Below are 17,868 nucleotides of genomic sequence, written 5' to 3' on the forward strand. Positions count from 1 at the left end.
AAAAAAGATGTATTTTGGAAACTTTGTTGCCAGAGGTAGAAAGAACATAGGGAAGGGTACATGCTGAACTGTGAGGATACTCCTTTGTGCCCTGGCAGGAAACTGCTTCCCTCTCTTTCAAGAATGGGTTTGATTAAATGACATTCAAGGTCCCTCCTAAATCAGGGATTTGGGGAGTCTTGGAGTTGAGCCCCAAAGCCAGAAGGGGTACGTGTGTAGGGGTGTGGAAGAGCTGGGGAGAGAGTGTCTCTATACCATTTTAACCAGGCTAGAAACATTTCCCTAAAGCGACTAGAGAAAAATCAACCTATTTTGAAGAGACCAGCCAAGTAACCTATTGATTAGCATGCGGGGTGGGGAAGGAAGGAGAAAATGGGGGGAAGGGGTGGTACAAGAAAGCACTGAGCTCTCCCAGAAGAGAATTAGCTTTGAAGCCATCTGCCCACCCCCTGAGCCATCTGGCTGGGCCTAGTGAGAACTCCAACCCTTGACCCTCAGAAGGGCTTTACCCTTAGGGAATTTATTTCTTTGTTGTGGCTGGGACTGGATCTCTCTCTCTCTCTCTCTCTCTCTCTCTCTCTCTCTCTCTCTCTCTCTCTCTCTCCCCTCCCTCCCACTACTTCTCCCCTCCTCTTCGTCTCCCTTCCTCCTCCTCCCTCCGTCCGTCTGTCTTTCTGTCTCCCTCTCCCCCTCCTTTTGACGGTCTGTTTCTTTTCCCCTCTCCCGCTCTGTTCATTTCTCTCTGTCTCTGTCTCTTTCTGTCTCTCTTCCTCTGTTTCTCTCTGTCTCCCTGCTTCTCCACGTTTCTCTACATCTTTCTCCCTCTCTCGGTCACTGTCGGGAGGTTCTATCTCTCCTCTCCCCTGGCTTGGCCTGCCTCTCTCTGTCTCTGGACGCCTCTGTCGCTCTCAATCTCCGCTGCATCCCTGGCCTCTGCAGGTCTTCCTCGTCGGACACGGGCAGCCGCAGCAGTGACCCCGCACCAGCCTCTTCAGGTCATTCGGGCCCAGAGCTGCGCCGCGTCGGGGCCGTGAAGGCAGCAGGGGGTGCCTCCGGGAGCCGAGCCCGGCGCATCTCCCAGCTGTTCCGGGGCCAAGGGGCAGGCACCGGGGGCGGGGGCGGGTCTGGGGGCGGGGCGGGCCCTGGGTCCGGAGCTGGGGCCCAACGCTGGGCCAGCGAGAAGAAGCTCCCAGGGTTGGCTGGAGCGGTGGGTCCCGAGCCCCAGACGGCCTCGTGGGGCCTCCCGGGCTTCGGGGGCCCCAGCCCGGCCCCTGGTGTGCTGAAGATCTTTGGCTGCGGCCTTGCCTCGGGCACCAATTATAAGAGCGTCTTGGCCACGCCCCGCTCCACGGCCCGCGAGCTGGTGGCTGAGGCCCTAGAGCGCTACGGGCTGGCGGCCGGCGGGCTGCCTGGAGGCAGCGGCGAAGGCGTCACGGGGGGAGGAGCCGAGGCCTTCGCGCTGTGCGATGCGCTAGGCAGGCCACCCGCGGCCTCCGGAGGAGCTGGGGAATGGCGGGCAGAGCACGTGCGTGTCCTGGGCGACTCCGAGCGCCCCCTGCTGGTGCAGGAGCTGTGGCGCCCGCGGCCCGGCTGGGGCCGGCGCTTCGAGCTGCGCGGCCGGGAGGAGGCGCGCAGGCTGGAGGAGGAGGGCCCGGCTGCTGCCCAGGAGGATGGTGAGGGTGGGGCGGGGCGGGGCTGCAGGTGGGCGGGCTGTTCCTCCACCCCCCCCCCCCCCCCCCCCCCCGCGGCCCGCGCCCCCCCCCCCCCCCCCCCCCCCCCCCGTCAGTTCAGCTCGTTTCTCTCCCCTTGGTGCGCGCTTCTCAGTCTCTATCCTGTCCCCCATTCTCTCGTCCCGGACCCCCAGCCTCCTTCTCTTCCTGCGCCTCGCTCCGTCTCGGCTCATTTCTCTCCCCTGGTGCGGGGTTCTCTGAGTCTCTATCCCCCCTTCTCTCGTCCCGGACCCCCAGCCTCATTCTCTGCCTGGGTCTGGCTCCGTCTCGGCTCATTTCTCTCCTTTGGTGCGGGGTTCTCTGAATCTTTGTCCCTTCCCCATCACGCCCCCCACCCAGCCTCTCTGTGCTGGTGTCTCCGTGTTTGTCTAATCAATCTCCCCGGGTCGTTTCTCTCTGTGTCTCTCCTCCTTCTACACCTCGATCTCAATGGCTCTCTGCCTCTGTCCCCATTCCTCTCGCTGTCTCCGTTCATGTCTCTACGTCTCTGTCTCTGACTGGGTGTGCATCTTTCTTGGTGTCCATGCCCTGCAGGCCTGGGGGGCCCATCGTGGCGGCCTCCGAAGAGCAGATCTCGGGCAGCATCGGGCCCGGGGCCGGGGCCGGGGCCCGGACCATCCCCCAGCGCGGTGTCTGGCTCTGGCCCTGGCCCCAAAGAGCGGTCCGAGAACCTATCCCTGAGGCGCAGCGTGTCAGAGCTCAGCCTCCAGGGCCGCCGGCGGCGGCAGCAGGAGCGGAGGCAGCAGGCACTTAGCTTGGCCCCGGGGCCGGGGGAGCCCGGCTCGCCCTCGCCGGCTTCGGCCCCGGCCCAGTCTGACTCCTTAGACGCCACTGCCGACTGGGACCAGCTGGTGCAGTGTCTCATCCAGCCACCCTCCAGCCGCCCCTATTTCCTCATGCTGAAGGGTTACCGAGAGGCACAGGTGAGGCCGCCCCGACGGCGGTACTACAACTCCCAGAAGGCGTAAAGGCCACCATTGCAAGGGGAGGGGCTGGGAGGAGGAGGAGAAATTGTAGACTTGAGGGGTGGGAGAGCCCATTTAGAGGTGAGAACAGGGGCGGGGAGCATAGTTTACTAAGAAAGCGGGATACCACCCGGAGTTCGCTTATTTGAAGGCGGGGAATGAGGGAGTCCACTTAGAGAAGGTTAGCCTGTCTGGAGGAGGAGGTGGGGATGGAAAGAATCCTCCTGCCTCAGCACCCAATTAGCCAGTGTTTCGTCATCCGAGCTCCGCCCTAGGTCCTAGAATGAGGAGGAGTCGGAGTCTGGATCTCAGTAGGGTCTTCAACCTCACCCACTGGTCCTTTCTCATTTCCCAGGAATTCGTAGTGTACGTGATGACTCGGGAGCAACACGTCTTTGGACAGGGTGGAGGGAGCTCTGGGGCCCGCGGAGCGCAGGCCCCCCACGTGGACACCTTCCTGAATGCGCCTGACATCCTGGCCCGACACTGTACAGTGCGGGCGGGAGCCGAGGGCCCGGCCCACGTGCGCCCAGCCCGAGGTGCTGCCGTCACCCATAATGGGGGGCAGCTACTGCGGGAAGCCGAGTTGAGGCCCGGTGACCTTCTGGGTCTGGGTGAACACTTCCTTTTCCTGTACAAGGACCCCCGAGTCGCCGAGGGGGGTCGGCCCCCCTGGCTCCCTGCTCGGCCCCTGGCTGCCCCACCAGGCCCCGGCTGGGCATTCTGTTGCCGCCTCTGTGGGAGAGGGCTGCAGGAGCAGGGGGAGGCCCTGGCTGCCTATCTGGATGGTAGAGAGCCCGTCCTGCGCTTTAGGCCCAAGGAGGAGGAGGCGCTCCTGGGCGAGATCGTGCGGGCGGCGGGGACCGGAACGCAGCTGCCCGCGCTGGGCCCAGCCACCCTGCTTGCAATGTGTGTAGAGCATTCCGCCCGAGAACTGGAGCTCGGCCATCTGCCTCGACTGTTGGGCCGTCTAGCTCGCCTGGTCAAGGAGGCTGTCTGGGTGAGGCATCCTTGGGGTGCTTCCCTAGGGAGGGCATCAGGAGGGCTGGGGGGGCAGCGCAGGCATGGTGTGACGCAGAACTTTCATGCGTTAAGTTTTACTTATGGGAGGAGCCAGATTTTTCCATCTTAGACATATAAACATTGACTTGGAATCAGAGTCCTGAAGTTGGAAGCCGATCTAACCCAATATATATGTACATAAAACAAAAATCCAGCAGCAGCTTTAAAACTTTCAGTGGGGGCAGCTAGGTGGCGCAGTGGATAGAGCACCGACCCTGGAGTCAGGGGGACCTGAGTTCAAATCCATCCTCAGACACATAATACTCACTGTGTGACTCTGGGCAAGTCACTTAACCCCAATTGCCTCACCAAAACAAACAAACAAACAAAAAAACTTCCAGTGAGAGCGAACCCATGACTTCCCAAGGTACCCCATTCCACATTGGGATTGTTAGACTTGACTTACAGCTGTGAATATGTTCCTTTCTCTAACTCCCATCCATTGCTCAGTAGATCTGCTTTTAGGTCCAAAGAAATAAAGTCTCAGAGAATCTTGGCATCTTATAATCATGGATTCAGGATCAGTTCCTCAAGGGAACTCTTGGAACCTTGCAGTCATACAATATGACCCTTGGAACCTTGAACTCTTAGAATCTTAGACTCATAGAATTTGGGACTTTTTTAAAAAACTTCTTTAGAAGTTGTTTTTGAACTAGAAATTTAAACCTTTTGAATTGTAGACTCAGAATCTTGTACTCAGACTGTGGATTTGAACTCATGTAATCTTGGGCTTTTAGAACCTTAGACTCTTTGAAACTTGGATTCTTAGAATGTTGGGCTGATAGAATCTTGAACTCTTGGAATCTTAGACACAAAATTTGTGACTTTAATAATCTTGGACTCATAGAATCTGAGACTCTTAGATCTTGGATTCACAGAATCTTGCACTCATAATATCTCTAACTTGGAATATCAGAATCTGATACAATCTGAGACATGTAGAACCTTGGACTTAGATGACCTTTAACTTAAAATTTTGTGTAACATGTAAATAGTATGTCATTTTAGACATACGTAATTTTGGGCTCAAAACGTGGACACATAGAATCTCGAACTCTTAGATTCTTATAACTTAGAGTCATAAGATTTTGAGCTCATCATAATAATACCTACTGTTTATGCTTCAAAGTTTCCAAAATGCTTTAAATATTATCTCATTTGAACTTCATGATTGTACCATCTAGCTGCTTTGACATCTGTGAACTGCATTGAATCTCAGACTTAAATTCTTGACACGTAGAGCCTTAGGTTTATAGAATCTTGAACTCTTAGAATCTTGTACATTTGTACTCATAATCTTGAGCTTGGAATCTGTTAGAATTTTGGAGTTATAGGTTATTTTTAAAATTCGATTTTGTTTTATTTTCAGTTCCAAATTCTTACTGTCCCATCCTTTTCTCCCCTCCCCCAGTTCCTCAATTGGGGAAGCAAGAAAAACCAAACCTGTCACAAACATGTGTAGTCAAGCAAAAGAAATTCCCACATTGGTCTTACGGGATCTCGAACTTCGGAATTATGTTGACTTATATTTTTGGGCTCTTTATACACCTTGGCCTTGTAGGATCTTGGATAATAAAACCTTGGCACCATAAGATCTTAGAATCTCTGAATCTTATAGCATTTTAGAACCTTGGATATATAGAACTTTGGAATTACAGAATCTTGATTCTTAGAATCTTAGACACAGAATACCAAGTCCTGAGACTTTAGTATTTTTTATTTCAAATCTCAATTTTATATATATATATATGTATGTATTGAAGAGTTTCAGAACCAAAAAGGCCCTTAGAGGCCACCTATTATCATATCACCACTTACTTTACAGAGAAGAAAAGTGAGACACGGATGGGGACTCCCCATTGAGGGCAGATGAGGGGTACAGTAGGGTGTGGGTGAGACCAGAATTCAAAGGCATGGTGCATGCTCCCTTGTTTCCTGATGCCCTTCTCTTTGTTCACATAAAAGCAAACCTCACTTCATCCACCACCCCTATTCTGAATCACTTGGACCCCAAACCTCTTGCTGCCCTAACTTGACCACTTTTTGCTCTGCCTTTTTGCTCCTCCCAGGAGAAGATCAAGGAAATTGGAGACCGACAGCCAGAGAAGTAAGACCTCATTGGGGTTGGTGTGAATCAGGGTTGGGGGACCCCTAGGGGTGGGATCCAGCCTGTGGGGGTTTATTTCAGTTCACCCCAGGGCTGCCTGGGTTGTTTCCCCACAGCCAGCCAGAGGGGACCCTAGAGGCACCACTGAGCATCGAGGCTGTAGCTGCTGAGCTGCGGCCTTTGATGTCATGGATGGCAAACACCACTGAGCTGCTCAGCTATGTGCAGGAGAAGGTGCTGGACATGGAAAAAGAGGCCGACCAGGAGGGTGAGATGAGACTGGGAGTCTTGGCCCTGCAGGGGTACAGGCATCCAGCTACTGGCCATCCCAAACCTCTCAGGGACAGCTTTCTCCTGCCCTATGGCTCTCCCAAATGGAACCCAGGTGTCCAGCCAGCCAGGATCTCCTACATCTTAGAGATTAGGGTGCCTATAGGGAAGGTTAGAGGGACCCAGGCATCTGGCTGGCCAGGGTGCCCTACAGCGTAGGGCCTAGGATCCCTTGTCCCTAGATGTGAGCTAGCCCATGTCTTTGTCTTCCACCTCTCAGGGACAGGCGCTTCTTGCCCATGGCTACCCCTACAGGGACCTCCACAATCAGCAGGCCCACATCACCTACATTTCGGGGTTAACATCATTTGCCCTCCTCCTTTGCCACAGCCCTCACACCAGCAGTGGGGGCTGGTGGGGTCCCTAGCCACCGTTTGTCCCCAGCTCTTCCTTTTCTACTCCAGGCCTGTCCTCAGACCCCCAGCTCTGCAGTGACCTCGAGCTGTGTGATGAGGCCATGGCAGTGCTCGATGAGGTCATCATGTGCACCTTCCAACAGTCAGTCTACTACCTCACCAAGGTGGGTCCAGCTCTCCCTTTCTGCCCTGTGACTGACCTCTTCCCAGCTTCAGGCTCTGGAGCCCTGCCCTCATTTACTCGGACTTCATTTGCCACCGTGGATGCTGACCTCCCTCCCTGCTCTGGGACCTCACTTCCTACCCGATGGCTTCATAGCCCCCAGCCCTGCCCTGGGACCTCCTTAAGGCTTCACCGGCACCCCCAGCCCTTCCCCACCTTCTTGCTGCTCTGCCCTCACATCCTGTTCCTTTGAGGGTCCTGGGACCGAGTGGGTCTCACCCCCCTCCCCGTTTTTTTGGCCCATCCTGTCCATGTCACTGGAGGCTGGCCCTCCAGCGCCTCCCGTCCTGTGACTGCATGGCCCTAGCTTTGCCGTCACTGCCTGCTTCTCCCTGGACTTCACTTGCTGCCGCTCTGCCCTGACCTCCCTCAGTAGACGTTGACCTCCTTTCCTGTCGCCAGCAGAAGTGGGGGCCGGTGAACCCTGGTTGGGGTGCTTTGGGCCCAGGGGTCAGGCACGGCTCCTCCTTAGGCCTCACCTTCCCCCTGGGTACTTGGAATGGATGATTTCTGGCTCCTTCCCCAGCTGGGATGGCCATTCCAACTCTGAATCAGCTTCCTGTTCCAGATGAGGTGGCCATCCCATTTCCTCTGTGGGCCTGTTTCCCTAGCTGGCCTGACTCAAACTAGCTTCCTCACCCCCTCTTCCCCTCAATTGCCTCTTTCCCCTTTGGAGGAATTCCAGGTAGCGTGGCTCTGTCCCTCTCTGAGCCTCAGTTTCCCCCCGGTTAAGGCTGTGCTGTGGTCCTTTGACCTCTTATCTCACCCAGGTCCATGGGGGCCAGGGCAGCTTCCTTCCTCTCCCTAGTACTTGAGAGCCTTTGGGGGCTGCTGGGAGTTGGCCGTCTAGCTTTTTACCATCTTCCTCTGCCCCCTTGTGTTCAGACGCTGTACTCCACGCTGCCCGCGCTTTTGGACAGCAACCCTTTCACCGCCGGGGCAGAGCTTCCAGGTCCTGGGGCAGAGCTGGCTGCCATGCCCCCGGGGTTGAGGCCCACCCTGGAGGTGTTCCAGACGGCCTTGGAACTGACCCGACAGTGTGAGCTTCACCCAGACCTGGTGTCCCAGACCTTCGGCTACCTGTTTTTCTTCTCCAACGCATCCTTGCTCAACTCCTTGATGGAGAGGGGTGAGCATGGGTGGGGGAAGCTGGGAGGCCAAATCCGAGGAATCTCAGGGGTGGATGGCCACCCCTCTCTGAGGATCACTGGCTCTTGTCTCCTTTACCCACTTCTCCAGGTCAGGGCCGTCCCTTCTACCAGTGGTCTCGGGCAGTGCAGATTCGGACCAACCTGGACCTTGTTTTGGACTGGCTTCAGGGTGCAGGGCTGGGGGACATTGCAACCGAGTTCTTCCGAAAGCTTTCCATGGCTGTCAATCTGCTGTGTGTGCCAAGGACTTCCCTGCTCAAGGTGATGAATCGCCAGCCCCTCACAGGGACAGACAGGCAGGCAGGTGACAGGCAGGCGGAGGATGTGAGGGACAATGTAGTGTTCACCAACAAGCATTATTAAGCAAGCATCTGGTAAGCACCAGACACTAATAAAGACACTAAGAAAAATGAAGCAGTTCTTCACCCCCAGGAAGCTTACATTCTACGGCTGGGGTGGAAAACCTGTGGCCTTGAGATCACACGAGGGTCCTCTAAGCCCTTAAGTTCGGCCCTTTGACCAAATCCAAACTTCACAGAACATGTGGCCTTGAGACCACAAGTTCCCCACCCCTGTTCCATGGGATAAACAACACATTCACAGATTAAATACAGGATATATGAGTGGTCCCCATGACTGAGGGGACCAGGAAAGGCTTCATGTAGATGGTAGCCCTTGAGCTGAGATGTGAAGACTTGCATATTCTAGGCAGGAAGAATGGCCAGGGCAAATCCACTGGGCATGATGGAAAGGGAAGGCAGAGTCAGAGAGGTGGGGCTGAAGTGGAGAGCAAGTTTTGTTCTAGGTTGTCCTAACTTAGAATCCCAGAGATTCTGATGGAGTCTTGGAGGCAGGAGATGGTCACAGCCTTCTCAGAAGCACCAGGACTATTGACTTACTGTTCCTGGAGCACAGGGTAGGGGGAAAGCCTGAGGTGGCTGGACAGATGTGGAGATGCCCATGCTGGCAAGACCCCAGTTGGGTGCCACTGTCTTAATGGGATGGAAGCTCCCCCAGCACATCTCAGGGTTGAGTAGATGGAGACATGTGATCTGTGGTCAGCACTGTTCAAGCTGCATTCTCCAATTTAACTTGGAAACATGGGAGTTCAGATACCAACCCACACCTAGTACCTAGGGTTTGGATTAAGTCACTTCACTTTCACCTCTATGGGCCTGTTTCTTCTTCGGTCAAATTAAGGGGGCTAAACTAGATGACTTCTGAGCTCCCTTCCAGCTAGCTCTGGGATCCCATGCCTATCACCTGGACACTGGCCAGGTAGAACTCCGGGGTTCTCTGAAGGGCTTCCACGTTCTTAGACACCATCACGTGTTGGCATCCCGTTCACCACTGTCTCCAAAAACCTCTGACCTTTAACATCGATTTCCCCCACCTCACTTCTACGCCCCTCCTCTCTTAGGCCTCCTGGAGCAGTCTTCGGGCAGAGCACCCCACCTTGAGCCCCGCCCAGCTTCACCACGTGCTCAGCCATTACCAGCTGGGCCCTGGCCGAGGTCCTCCCCCAGCCTGGGAGCCACCACCGGCGGAGCTGGAAGCTATGGACACGGGTGAGGAGCTCCCTCCACCAGCCCCGCCCTCCCTGGGCCTCAGTTTTCCCATCTGTAAGATGAGCGAGCTGAGCTGGAGGACCCCTGACGTTCCTTCCAGCTGTAGAACTGTGCTCCTCTGATGCCCCACCGCAGCGGAGCCAGGGGCTCTTTCCCCTAGCTCCACAGACGCCAGGGTCTTCCATTAACCAGACCCATATGGTGGGAATTGGGAGTGTCCGGGTACAAAATTACTACAAATCCCGCCATGCCTCGCGCCGGTGGGGGAAGCCCGAAAAGGACACGGCCGCAGGGGCTCCTGGGGATTGTAGTTCTCTTGGCCGGTGTAGAGCGGTAGGGCGTGGGGGGGGGTAGTTGAAAGAAGAGCGCCCACTCCAGTAACCAAGGCGTTTCAAAGCACCCCTACCCCCACCCCAATTCCTTCAGAGATCTTGGCTCCGTTCTGACTGTCCCTCACCATCCCGCCAGGCGACATCTTCGAGAGCTTTTCCTCGCACCCGCCCCTGATCCTGCCGCTGGGTGGTTCGCGCCTGCGCCTTTCGGGGCCTATTACGGATGATTCCTTGCACGCCGAACTGCGCAGGCTCCGCCGCCTGCTCTGGGACCTGGAGCAGAAAGAGCTGCCGGCCAATCAGCGCCACGCGCTCCCCGTGGCCTCGTCGCCGTGATCGGGTGTCTGCGCTCGGGGCTTGCCGGGAATTATAGTTCCTTCCACTCAGCCCCTCCTCCCCCCATCCTCCTTAGTCCCAGGTCCTAAGCCTGGGAAGAACACGCGGGGGCGTTCCCGGGCCTGCCGGGAGTTGAAGTTCTCAGGCGTTCCCTGGGGTGCCGTGATTTTTTTTTTCCAGAGAAATAAAGAAATTCGGGGCTTGGACCCCAAGCGTGTCCTCGTGGGGAACGTGTCCCGAGGGATGTCAGGCTTTCGGACTCCCAGGCGTCCCCTCCCCAACCTCATCTCCCCGGGATCCAGGAGTCCTTAAAGCCTCGACCAGGCAAAAGTCCCCTCCCCACGCGCCGCTTCCTTCGAGACCCATGGGATCCCCAACCCCACAGGTCCCTCAGGGTCTCTAGCAGTTTGGCCCCCTCGGAGCTCCAAGGATTCCCGTCTCCAATCCCCCCCCCCCCCCGAATCTGGAGCCTTTCTTCAAGCCCAGCCGCTTCAGAGATTCCCTCTCCAGTGTCTGCTTTTCCATCCCCCCCACCCCAACTCTCATCCTTGGGCTCAGCAGTTCCCTCCCCACGCCTTGGAGATTCTTGAATCCCTTCCCCAGGCCTCGCGCCCTTGGAGACCCAAGGAATCAACACCCCCCAACGCCACTCGGGTACCCCAGGGTCTCCCCAGCCTCACCCCCTTTGGGGCCCAAGGGTCCCGCTCTGCCCCTTCGGGGAACCCTCAAGCGTCGCCAATTCGGAGACTACCCTCTCCTAGGGCCACCGTCTCAGGAATCCGGGCGTTTGCCCCGCTAACTACTGAGGCACAACAGGGGTCCCTTTGGCCATTCCCCCACCCTCAGGAACCCGAATCCACTTTCTCAGCCCCAGTCCCTAGGGGATCCAGGCATCCCAAGCCCCAGCTTGAACTCTTTTCTCCCCCGAACCTGACACCCAGCGCAGCGTCAGGGAAAAAGCTAGCAACAGGTGGTTCCCGCTGGGGGCCGCGCCCCCGCACCTGCGACTGTCCATCCCTGGCGGCCCCGGCCCTCTTCCCTCCCCCTCCTATGCCACCCCGATGCCTTCCCCCTTCCCCCCGGCACCAGGGTCAGAGCACGGAGTAAGGGAGTCTCGGGACCCAGGCGTCCGGGGCTTCCATCCTCCACCACCTCCCTCCCCACCCCTACCCCATCCCCTATTGTCCCCACCCTGACCCTCCAATCCTGCAGAGGACCCTATAAGCCAGTGACTACTAAATCTCTTCTGGAGGACCCCGGGCGGTTGCGAAAGGGCGGAGTACAGGCAGGTCTGGCCTGAGAGGGCGGGGCCTGAGTTCTCAAGCCTGGCGGTTGCACCCGGCTAGATACATTGCACTCCTGCGACCCTGATTCCACCTGGTGAGATGCCCCCCCAACCTTCCTCAAGGGAGAAGGCGTCCTATTTTTTCCCCAGCCCCTAACACCCCTGTCCCCGTCCCTGTGCCCTCAGGGACCTAGGAGTTCAGACCCACAGTCCCCACCCCCGAGCCTGGCATCAGAGCCCTCAGCTACGCCATCCCTTCAAGGACCTGGGCATGGTGATCCCTAACTTCTATCCATTCTCCTCTGCTCCCTCCTTATCAACAAGCTAGGCGTTCCCAGCTCCCAGTTCTCCAATTTTCTGCTGCTCCTTCCCCCCAAAACTCTTTCCCTCAGGGACCTGCTCCTTCCCCCCAAAACTCTATTTCCCTCGGGGACCTAGATGTCCTGGACCCCAGGGGGACAAACAAAAGTTCCTTACCCCTCCACGTGAATAATGCCTTTCTGCCCTGGCCATCTAATCGGACCCTCTGCTCGCTCCGGGAGGCCCCCACTCCCCGCCTTTCAGACCAGCTCCTCTCCGCCCCCTTCCTGGCCATGACCCTCGTTGCCTCGGCCCAGTGTTCCCAGCTCATCCGCTCCAAGTTCCGCTCCGGTGAGGGAATCTAGCCGGGAGGGCCGCTTGTGCAGAAATGGGGTTGCACGGGGAGATCGGTGCACGGCCTGAGTGTGCAAGGGGATTGAGGAAGGGAGAAGGGTCGATGTGCAGGAAAGAAGTGCTATGCACATGCTGAGAGCAAGGGCGGGGGAGTGAGTGTGCAAGGAGACCAGTGTGCAAGGGATGGGGAAGGGAGGGAGTGTGTGAGGAGGGGAATACAGGTGCCAGGAGGTCAAGAGTGCAAGGGCCCAGTGTCCTAGGCTCTCCAGTGGCCGCTGTGATAACAGGACTTCCCCCTCCCCCATTCAGCCCAGGCTGGGTTCCCAGCTGACCTTCGGGCGCACAGAAGCGGGGCGGGGGACTTGGGCGTGGGGAGGGGGCGGGGCCTGGTCACCGTGACCCGGCTCTCGGCTTTCCCTCAGTCCTCCAGCTCCGAATCCACCGGAGATCCCAGGACCAGCGTGAGAGTGGGCAGAAGCCTGACCAGATCTCGACTGGGACCCAGACCTCTAGTCACTCCGCCCTTCTCCCCACTAATGGATCCAGGGGACCCCAGCGCCTGCCTCCAGCTCCTGCCCCCTGGGGAACACAGCCTTCTTTCACCCGGTCTTTTCCACCTAGGGATTCAGGTAGCTTCTTCCCCATATCCCTTTCCCACTCAGAGAGCTCCAAATTTGCCCCCCCCCCAGTACCCGGATGTGCCTCTTCTTAGTCTCTGCCTCACCACGGTGTCTTCCAATCCAGTCCAAACGTTTACTTCCAATTGTAGGCTAAGCAGGTTTCTGTATCACTGGGGATTCAGATCAAAACAAAGGGGGTTAATTTAGCTGGAAATTAGAGAGCATGGGGGAGAAGCAGTAATGTGAAGGAAGCCTGGAACACTGCGAAGGACTTTAAATACCAAAGAGGAGATTCGTCTTTGATCCCAAAGGTCATAGAGAGCAGGGCAGGAACAGGGTCAGAGCAATGCTTTAGGAATACCCACTGGGTAACTGTAAAAAGTTAGACTGGGCACAGGAGAAGTTTGTGGCAGGGAGGCGCCTGTTTCCGTAGGCAAGATGAGAGGGGATGAGGGCTACTTCATCCCTTCCTTCATCCCTTCTCAGTCTAATCCTTTGTCCCTACAGTGGATCCCTGGATCTCGGCCTCAGCCCCCGACCAAGTCTCCGTCACCAATTCCTCTCCCTTGTCCTGTGACTCTGCAGTCCCCAAACCCAATCCAGCAACCCTCCCCTTTTCTGGGGTGTCATTGAAGAAGGTGAGCCGGGGACTGAGAAGTCATTTTGTTCGAATCTCTCCGGCAGATGGGGCTGGGCAGTCCTCTCGGAATTCTCGCCCCAAGCCTTGGCGCTCCGGTTCCTTTGGGGCGCCTGGGTCAGTGTGTATGTGGTCTGCGGCTCCCTGCCGGCCAAGGAATGCTTTCTGGACTACAACTCCTAGGATGCCGCAGAGCCGATTCGGGAGATTTTTTTTTTTTAGGCAGGGCTTTGGCTAGAGGCTTCATGGGAAGTGTAGTTCCGGCTGGGGGAGGGGCGCCTAACCCGAACTGGAAATCCTTTGACAGGCCAAAGGAGACGGTCACCAGAGGGAGCCCAGATCCAGATTGAAACCACTCAAGTACCACGCGTATGTGCCCCCAGAGCACCGCGGAGGGCCAGGGCCAGGGGCAGCGGCGCCAGCCCACGGAAGCCCCCCCAGGGAGGATGGGCAGCTGTCAGGGCACAAGCAGGACCTGTCCTTGCCTAGGTGAGGTTCCGCCCAGCAGTCCCGGGACCCTGCGAGACAACCTTGCCTTGGGCCCCTGGCCCTAGCTCCTAGAGTGACAGCGCTCTCTGCACCCAGACGGCCTCAGAAGCACCTCACCCAATCCAGAACCCTAAGGGGCTCTAGGCACTCTCTCTTAAGTTAACTGGGAGTCTCAGCTCCCAAGGGGATCAATCCTTCCCTCCCAGAGTTCGATTCAGGAATCTTCCATTATGCATTGCAGGACTTGGGGGTCGAGACCGGGACTCCAGGACAGCCCCGCACCCCCGGAGGTCCCCCGACTAGTGGCCTCTAAGCCCAAGTTAGAGCTTCAGACCCTCCGATTGGAGGAGCTGACGGTGAGTTGTAAGGAAATAGAAGACCCCCTTTCATGACACCCCAGACTGAGGCCCCTGGTAGAGCAGGTGTCTCCTCTCACAGTTCTTTCTCCTCGAAGATCCAGGAGCTCTCGTCCCATTTTGAGTCCCAGATGTTCCTTTCAGAACCCCTCTCCATGGGGGCCCCGGGGTCCCTTCCTCGAGTCTTCCCCTCCAGGTCCTAAGCTCCCCCGTCCCAGCCCAGCCCCCTCGGGGACTTGGAAATCCTTTCGTCCAGCCTTCTCCTCGAGGTGCCGGGCTCCCCGGTTCCCTCGGGGATTCAGGCGTCCTTCCTTCCAACCGCCCAATCCCCAGCCTCTGAGTCGATGCGCCCGCCTGCCCACAGGTTTCGGAACTACGCCAACAGCTCCGCCTGCGGGGCCTCCCAGTGTCCGGGCCCAAACCGGCCCTACTGGAGCGGCTGCGGGGGGCCGGGGCCCGGGACAGGCAGCCCCCGCTGCAGCGGCCAGTGCGGAGCCCCGGGGTTCGCTCCCGTGCCAGCCCAAGCTCTAGTTCGAAGCCCAGGTCCCGTCCGCGACCTCGCACCGAGCCCCAGGCCCCTTCTAGAACAGCTGGAAAGTCCGTGAGTCCTGGGAAGGGGGAGGGGGACAGGAAAGGGGGGGAAACGAAGAGGCTAAGTGAGGAGCCCCAGGCGGGCGGGGGTGGGGCTACAAAAAGGGCGTCGAAAGGGGAGGAACCAGAAGAAGGGAGATGGGAGGGACCACGACTAGGGGCGGGGCTAGGGGAGGGAGAGTTCGGAGAGAGGCAGGAGCGGGAGAAAGGAAAAACCGTGGCAGGGGCGGGTGAAGGGAGGGCCTAGAGGAAAGGGACGGGACCAGGAGTGCCTGCAATGAGGTGGGGCTGAGCTCTGTGCCCATCCCCTCAGCCCTGGCCCCGCCCCACTGCCCCCGAGGCCCCGCCTGCTCCTCCCGCCCCGCCGAGAGGCCTGTCCTTGGAAGAGGAGCTTCAGGAGGCCATCCGCAGGGCTCAGGTGGGGGAAGGGAGGAGATGCGGGGCTGGGAGGGAATGGGGAAGGAAGGGTTGGGGGTTCGGGAAAGAACATCGGGGAGAAGGGGAGGGGGAGGTTCAAGTCCAGAGGCAGGGGTCGCTTACCGCCTCCCTCACCTTCCCCCGCCCAGCTCAACCCGCATCACTCGATCCAGGACATTCTGGACGAGCCTCTGGAGCCGCTGGCAGGTGAGTCCTGGATCCGGGACGACGGTATTGGAGGTGGGTGAGGGTCAAGGGAGGCTCGTGGGGCTCTGGCGCAGAGGCACCTCCTGTGGCACCCAAGGGAAAGGAGCTCGAAGGCTCTGGGAGGGGGCAAGGAGTGAGGTCACGGGACGCCCAAGGGACCAGGGAGGGGCAAAGACGTCTGACAGCCCCTTCCTTCTCTCCTTCCCCTCTACTCCTCTCAGAAGCTCTGCCTCCACCCCCTCTGGATTTCCCGGGCTCCTTCGACCTCCTGTCTCCATCCCCGCCGCCGGGCTCCGAGGGCCTGTCCTCCGTCTTCTCCTCCTGGCCTCCGTCCCCGGCTAGCTCGCCATCGCCAGGCCCGGGGCGTCCCCTGGAGGCCGCCGATTGGCTGGAGGCTCTGACCGGAAGCCCAGCTCTGGACTGCTCCGGCCCAACCCCCAGCATCTTCTGCACCGACTTCTCAGAGCCCGGGACCAGCAGACTCTGGGACTTGGGGGTGGAGGAGTGGTGATGGGAGCCAGCAGGAGGGGGGGCCCTGCCGGGGACAGGCACCCAACAGACAGGGACATCCGCAAGTCAGGAGCCACAAGAAATGGCCACATGCATCCCGACAGAAATTCACAGACGCACTCACAGTCACACGCAAATACTGGCAGAGTAGGACAGAAACCAGCACAGAGAAAAAGTGCCGTTTCCACAAAGAGAAGCACAGGAAAACCTGCAGAGGCAGAGACACAGATGGGGCCAGAGGATGAGGGAGGGGAATGAGAGGGGAACAGAGGCAGGGCCGCTGACATTCAGAACTACAGAAATGGCCCGTCATTCACAGGGACCCTGACTAGTGGAGAGAAGGACCTTAAATTGAGGGGCTCCAATCCCCAATCCTGCCCACATTGAGAGTCTGGGATTGGACAGGCACAAGGACAGCTGAGTGATGTTGAAGAAGCCTCCCCCTTCCCCCATCTTCTTAGCAGACTGTCGAATTCTCAAACATTCATCTGTTTTCTCCTCTAAAATGTAAAGGCCAGTCTGGTCATTTCTCAGGACCTGGCCTGCCTCAGGTGTGTGATTGTAGACTGGATTGTGAACTACCCTTAGGGAAGGTCCTTAATATCTCTGGTCCTCAGTTTCCCCATCTTTAAAATGAAGGAGTGAGACAGATTCTAAGCCCCCACTGCCTTTCAGAATCTGTGATTTCTAGACTAGACTCACTGTGTGATTTTGGTGTCAACTAGTCTCTCTGGGCCTCAGTAAAATGAGGACTCAAGGTTACTGGGCTCCAACTCTTCAGAAGCTTCAGTCTTCACTGGGGAGAGCGAGGCTATACAGACACCCACGTCCATGGACCAGGCTCTCAGCCTCCTGATGTCTGCTTAAGCTTCCCAGGTTGGGATTGCACTCCTGCTCATCCTGCCTCTAATCAGAACCCCAGGCTGAGGTCCACCATGCCTCCCAGGAGTATGGACAGGAAGGTGTCTGGGAGCTGGCGGTCTAGCAGATTGGGTGCAGTTGTCCAGGCCCCTGTTACTGGCCTGTATGAAGGCACCTGTGGCTATGATTGCTTGGTTGCCCTGTGTCTGCAGCAGAAAGAGAGTGTCCACTGAGGCCTCAGTCCCATCATCAGTGGACTTCGAATCCCCACTGGAGGCATTTTCCATGGATTCTCCATACCAGGAGAGCCAGTTGGGGTGACCTCGAAGCTGGCAGCAGCATCAGCCCAAGCCACCAGTGTGAGGAAGCTCCCACAGTGGGTCACCACAGCCATTCACTACTTAACATATACCTGAGAATTTAGGTCTTTGTTTGTTTTTTTCCTTTCATTCTGAGCCTGTGATTTTATCAGTGTGGACAACTTCTGGAATTAAAAATCTCTCTACTAATGTGCAAAGTTTAGTAGGGGAATTCAATCCAAGTCACCCAGCATGTATTAAATGCCTGCTGTGTGCAGAATGCAAGGCTAGGAGCTAGGGGAAACAGAACTCCATTGCTTGCCTTCAAGGATCTTGGTCTAATAGGAAGTCAATTCGATTGAATGCAACCAGCATTTAATAAGGGCAAAACTTTGCAGTGAGAGGCTGAGGAACCGAAAAGTTTAGGGTCTCTGTCCTCAGAGAGCACTCACCCTGGATCACCCAGGAAAGGAGGGGACCAGAGACTGTTGTGCTCAAGCCATACCTGAACAATTAGGCCCTCTACAGCATACCTTGTTGGGGGTGTCTGGCCCATGGGAAGCACCCAGGATGGGAGCTCTCCCTCTCCCAAGGCCCTTAGGACGGCAAAGAAGTTTTGAGATCCTCTCTGTCTCCAGTGCTCAGGACCATGGAGTCTGCCCAACATTGTGGGAACTGAATTGGTGGATTGAGTGAATCCCAGTCCAATGGGTGTGTTTTTGTCTTGGCTTGTATCTTTCTATAAGTCTGTGTGTGTGTGTGTGTGTGTGTGTGTGTGTGTG

General features: G+C 57.3%; 3 protein-coding genes across 4 annotated transcripts in view; all 3 read left to right on the forward strand.

Moving 5' to 3' along the window:
• RASIP1 (Ras interacting protein 1) overlaps positions 1 to 10,366 on the forward strand; it is an 11,292-nt gene extending 926 nt beyond the window's left edge. The window contains exons 3-12 of the mRNA XM_027860585.1: positions 940 to 1,673; positions 2,265 to 2,653; positions 3,051 to 3,695; positions 5,827 to 5,864; positions 5,981 to 6,132; positions 6,599 to 6,714; positions 7,659 to 7,902; positions 8,013 to 8,185; positions 9,345 to 9,492; positions 9,961 to 10,366. Coding sequence (XP_027716386.1) covers positions 940 to 1,673; positions 2,265 to 2,653; positions 3,051 to 3,695; positions 5,827 to 5,864; positions 5,981 to 6,132; positions 6,599 to 6,714; positions 7,659 to 7,902; positions 8,013 to 8,185; positions 9,345 to 9,492; positions 9,961 to 10,160 — 2,839 coding nt within the window. The 3' untranslated portion in view covers positions 10,161 to 10,366. The remainder of the gene's footprint in view (positions 1 to 939; positions 1,674 to 2,264; positions 2,654 to 3,050; positions 3,696 to 5,826; positions 5,865 to 5,980; positions 6,133 to 6,598; positions 6,715 to 7,658; positions 7,903 to 8,012; positions 8,186 to 9,344; positions 9,493 to 9,960) is intronic.
• Positions 10,367 to 10,524: 158 nt separating this feature from the next.
• On the forward strand, positions 10,525 to 11,730 carry LOC114041893 (vegetative cell wall protein gp1-like). The gene is made up of 4 exons (XM_027860563.1): positions 10,525 to 10,545; positions 10,719 to 11,263; positions 11,373 to 11,445; positions 11,632 to 11,730. The coding sequence occupies exons 1-4, from the start codon at positions 10,525 to 10,527 to the stop codon at positions 11,728 to 11,730; spliced, it is 738 nt and encodes a 245-aa protein (XP_027716364.1).
• MAMSTR (MEF2 activating motif and SAP domain containing transcriptional regulator) lies at positions 11,357 to 17,304 on the forward strand. 2 transcript variants are annotated; one of them, XM_027860579.1, is made up of 10 exons: positions 11,357 to 11,540; positions 11,988 to 12,096; positions 12,522 to 12,728; positions 13,227 to 13,357; positions 13,664 to 13,845; positions 14,087 to 14,201; positions 14,566 to 14,802; positions 15,106 to 15,210; positions 15,359 to 15,416; positions 15,638 to 17,304. In XM_027860579.1, exons 2-10 carry the CDS (start codon positions 12,039 to 12,041, stop codon positions 15,925 to 15,927), a joined length of 1,383 nt encoding a protein of 460 aa, XP_027716380.1. In that variant the 5' UTR covers positions 11,357 to 11,540; positions 11,988 to 12,038; the 3' UTR covers positions 15,928 to 17,304. The 2 variants fall into 2 exon arrangements, with proteins under 2 accessions (XP_027716380.1, XP_027716379.1); XM_027860578.1 differs by having other exon boundaries at positions 11,357 to 12,096.
• The last annotated feature ends 564 nt before the right edge of the window (positions 17,305 to 17,868 follow it).

Source organism: Vombatus ursinus, unplaced genomic scaffold (assembly GCF_900497805.2).
Source record: "Vombatus ursinus unplaced genomic scaffold, bare-nosed wombat genome assembly UNPS02014198.1, whole genome shotgun sequence".
NCBI lineage: Eukaryota > Metazoa > Chordata > Mammalia > Diprotodontia > Vombatidae > Vombatus > Vombatus ursinus.

Bases quoted from the DNA above. Each gene is read 5' to 3' on its own strand.
- LOC114041893 (XM_027860563.1), top strand. From the start codon at position 10,525: ATGGGATCCCCAACCCCACAG. The intron at 10,546-10,718 runs GTCCCTCAGGGT...CCTTGGGCTCAG, and splicing joins TGGGATCCCCAACCCCACAG to CAGTTCCCTCCCCACGCCTT. The intron at 11,264-11,372 runs GTAAGGGAGTCT...CCAATCCTGCAG, and splicing joins CACCAGGGTCAGAGCACGGA to AGGACCCTATAAGCCAGTGA.
- MAMSTR (XM_027860578.1), top strand. From the start codon at position 12,039: ATGACCCTCGTTGCCTCGGCCCAGTGTTCCCAGCTCATCCGCTCCAAG. The intron at 14,202-14,565 runs GTGAGTTGTAAG...GCCTGCCCACAG, and splicing joins TCCGATTGGAGGAGCTGACG to GTTTCGGAACTACGCCAACA. The intron at 15,417-15,637 runs GTGAGTCCTGGA...TACTCCTCTCAG, and splicing joins GCCTCTGGAGCCGCTGGCAG to AAGCTCTGCCTCCACCCCCT.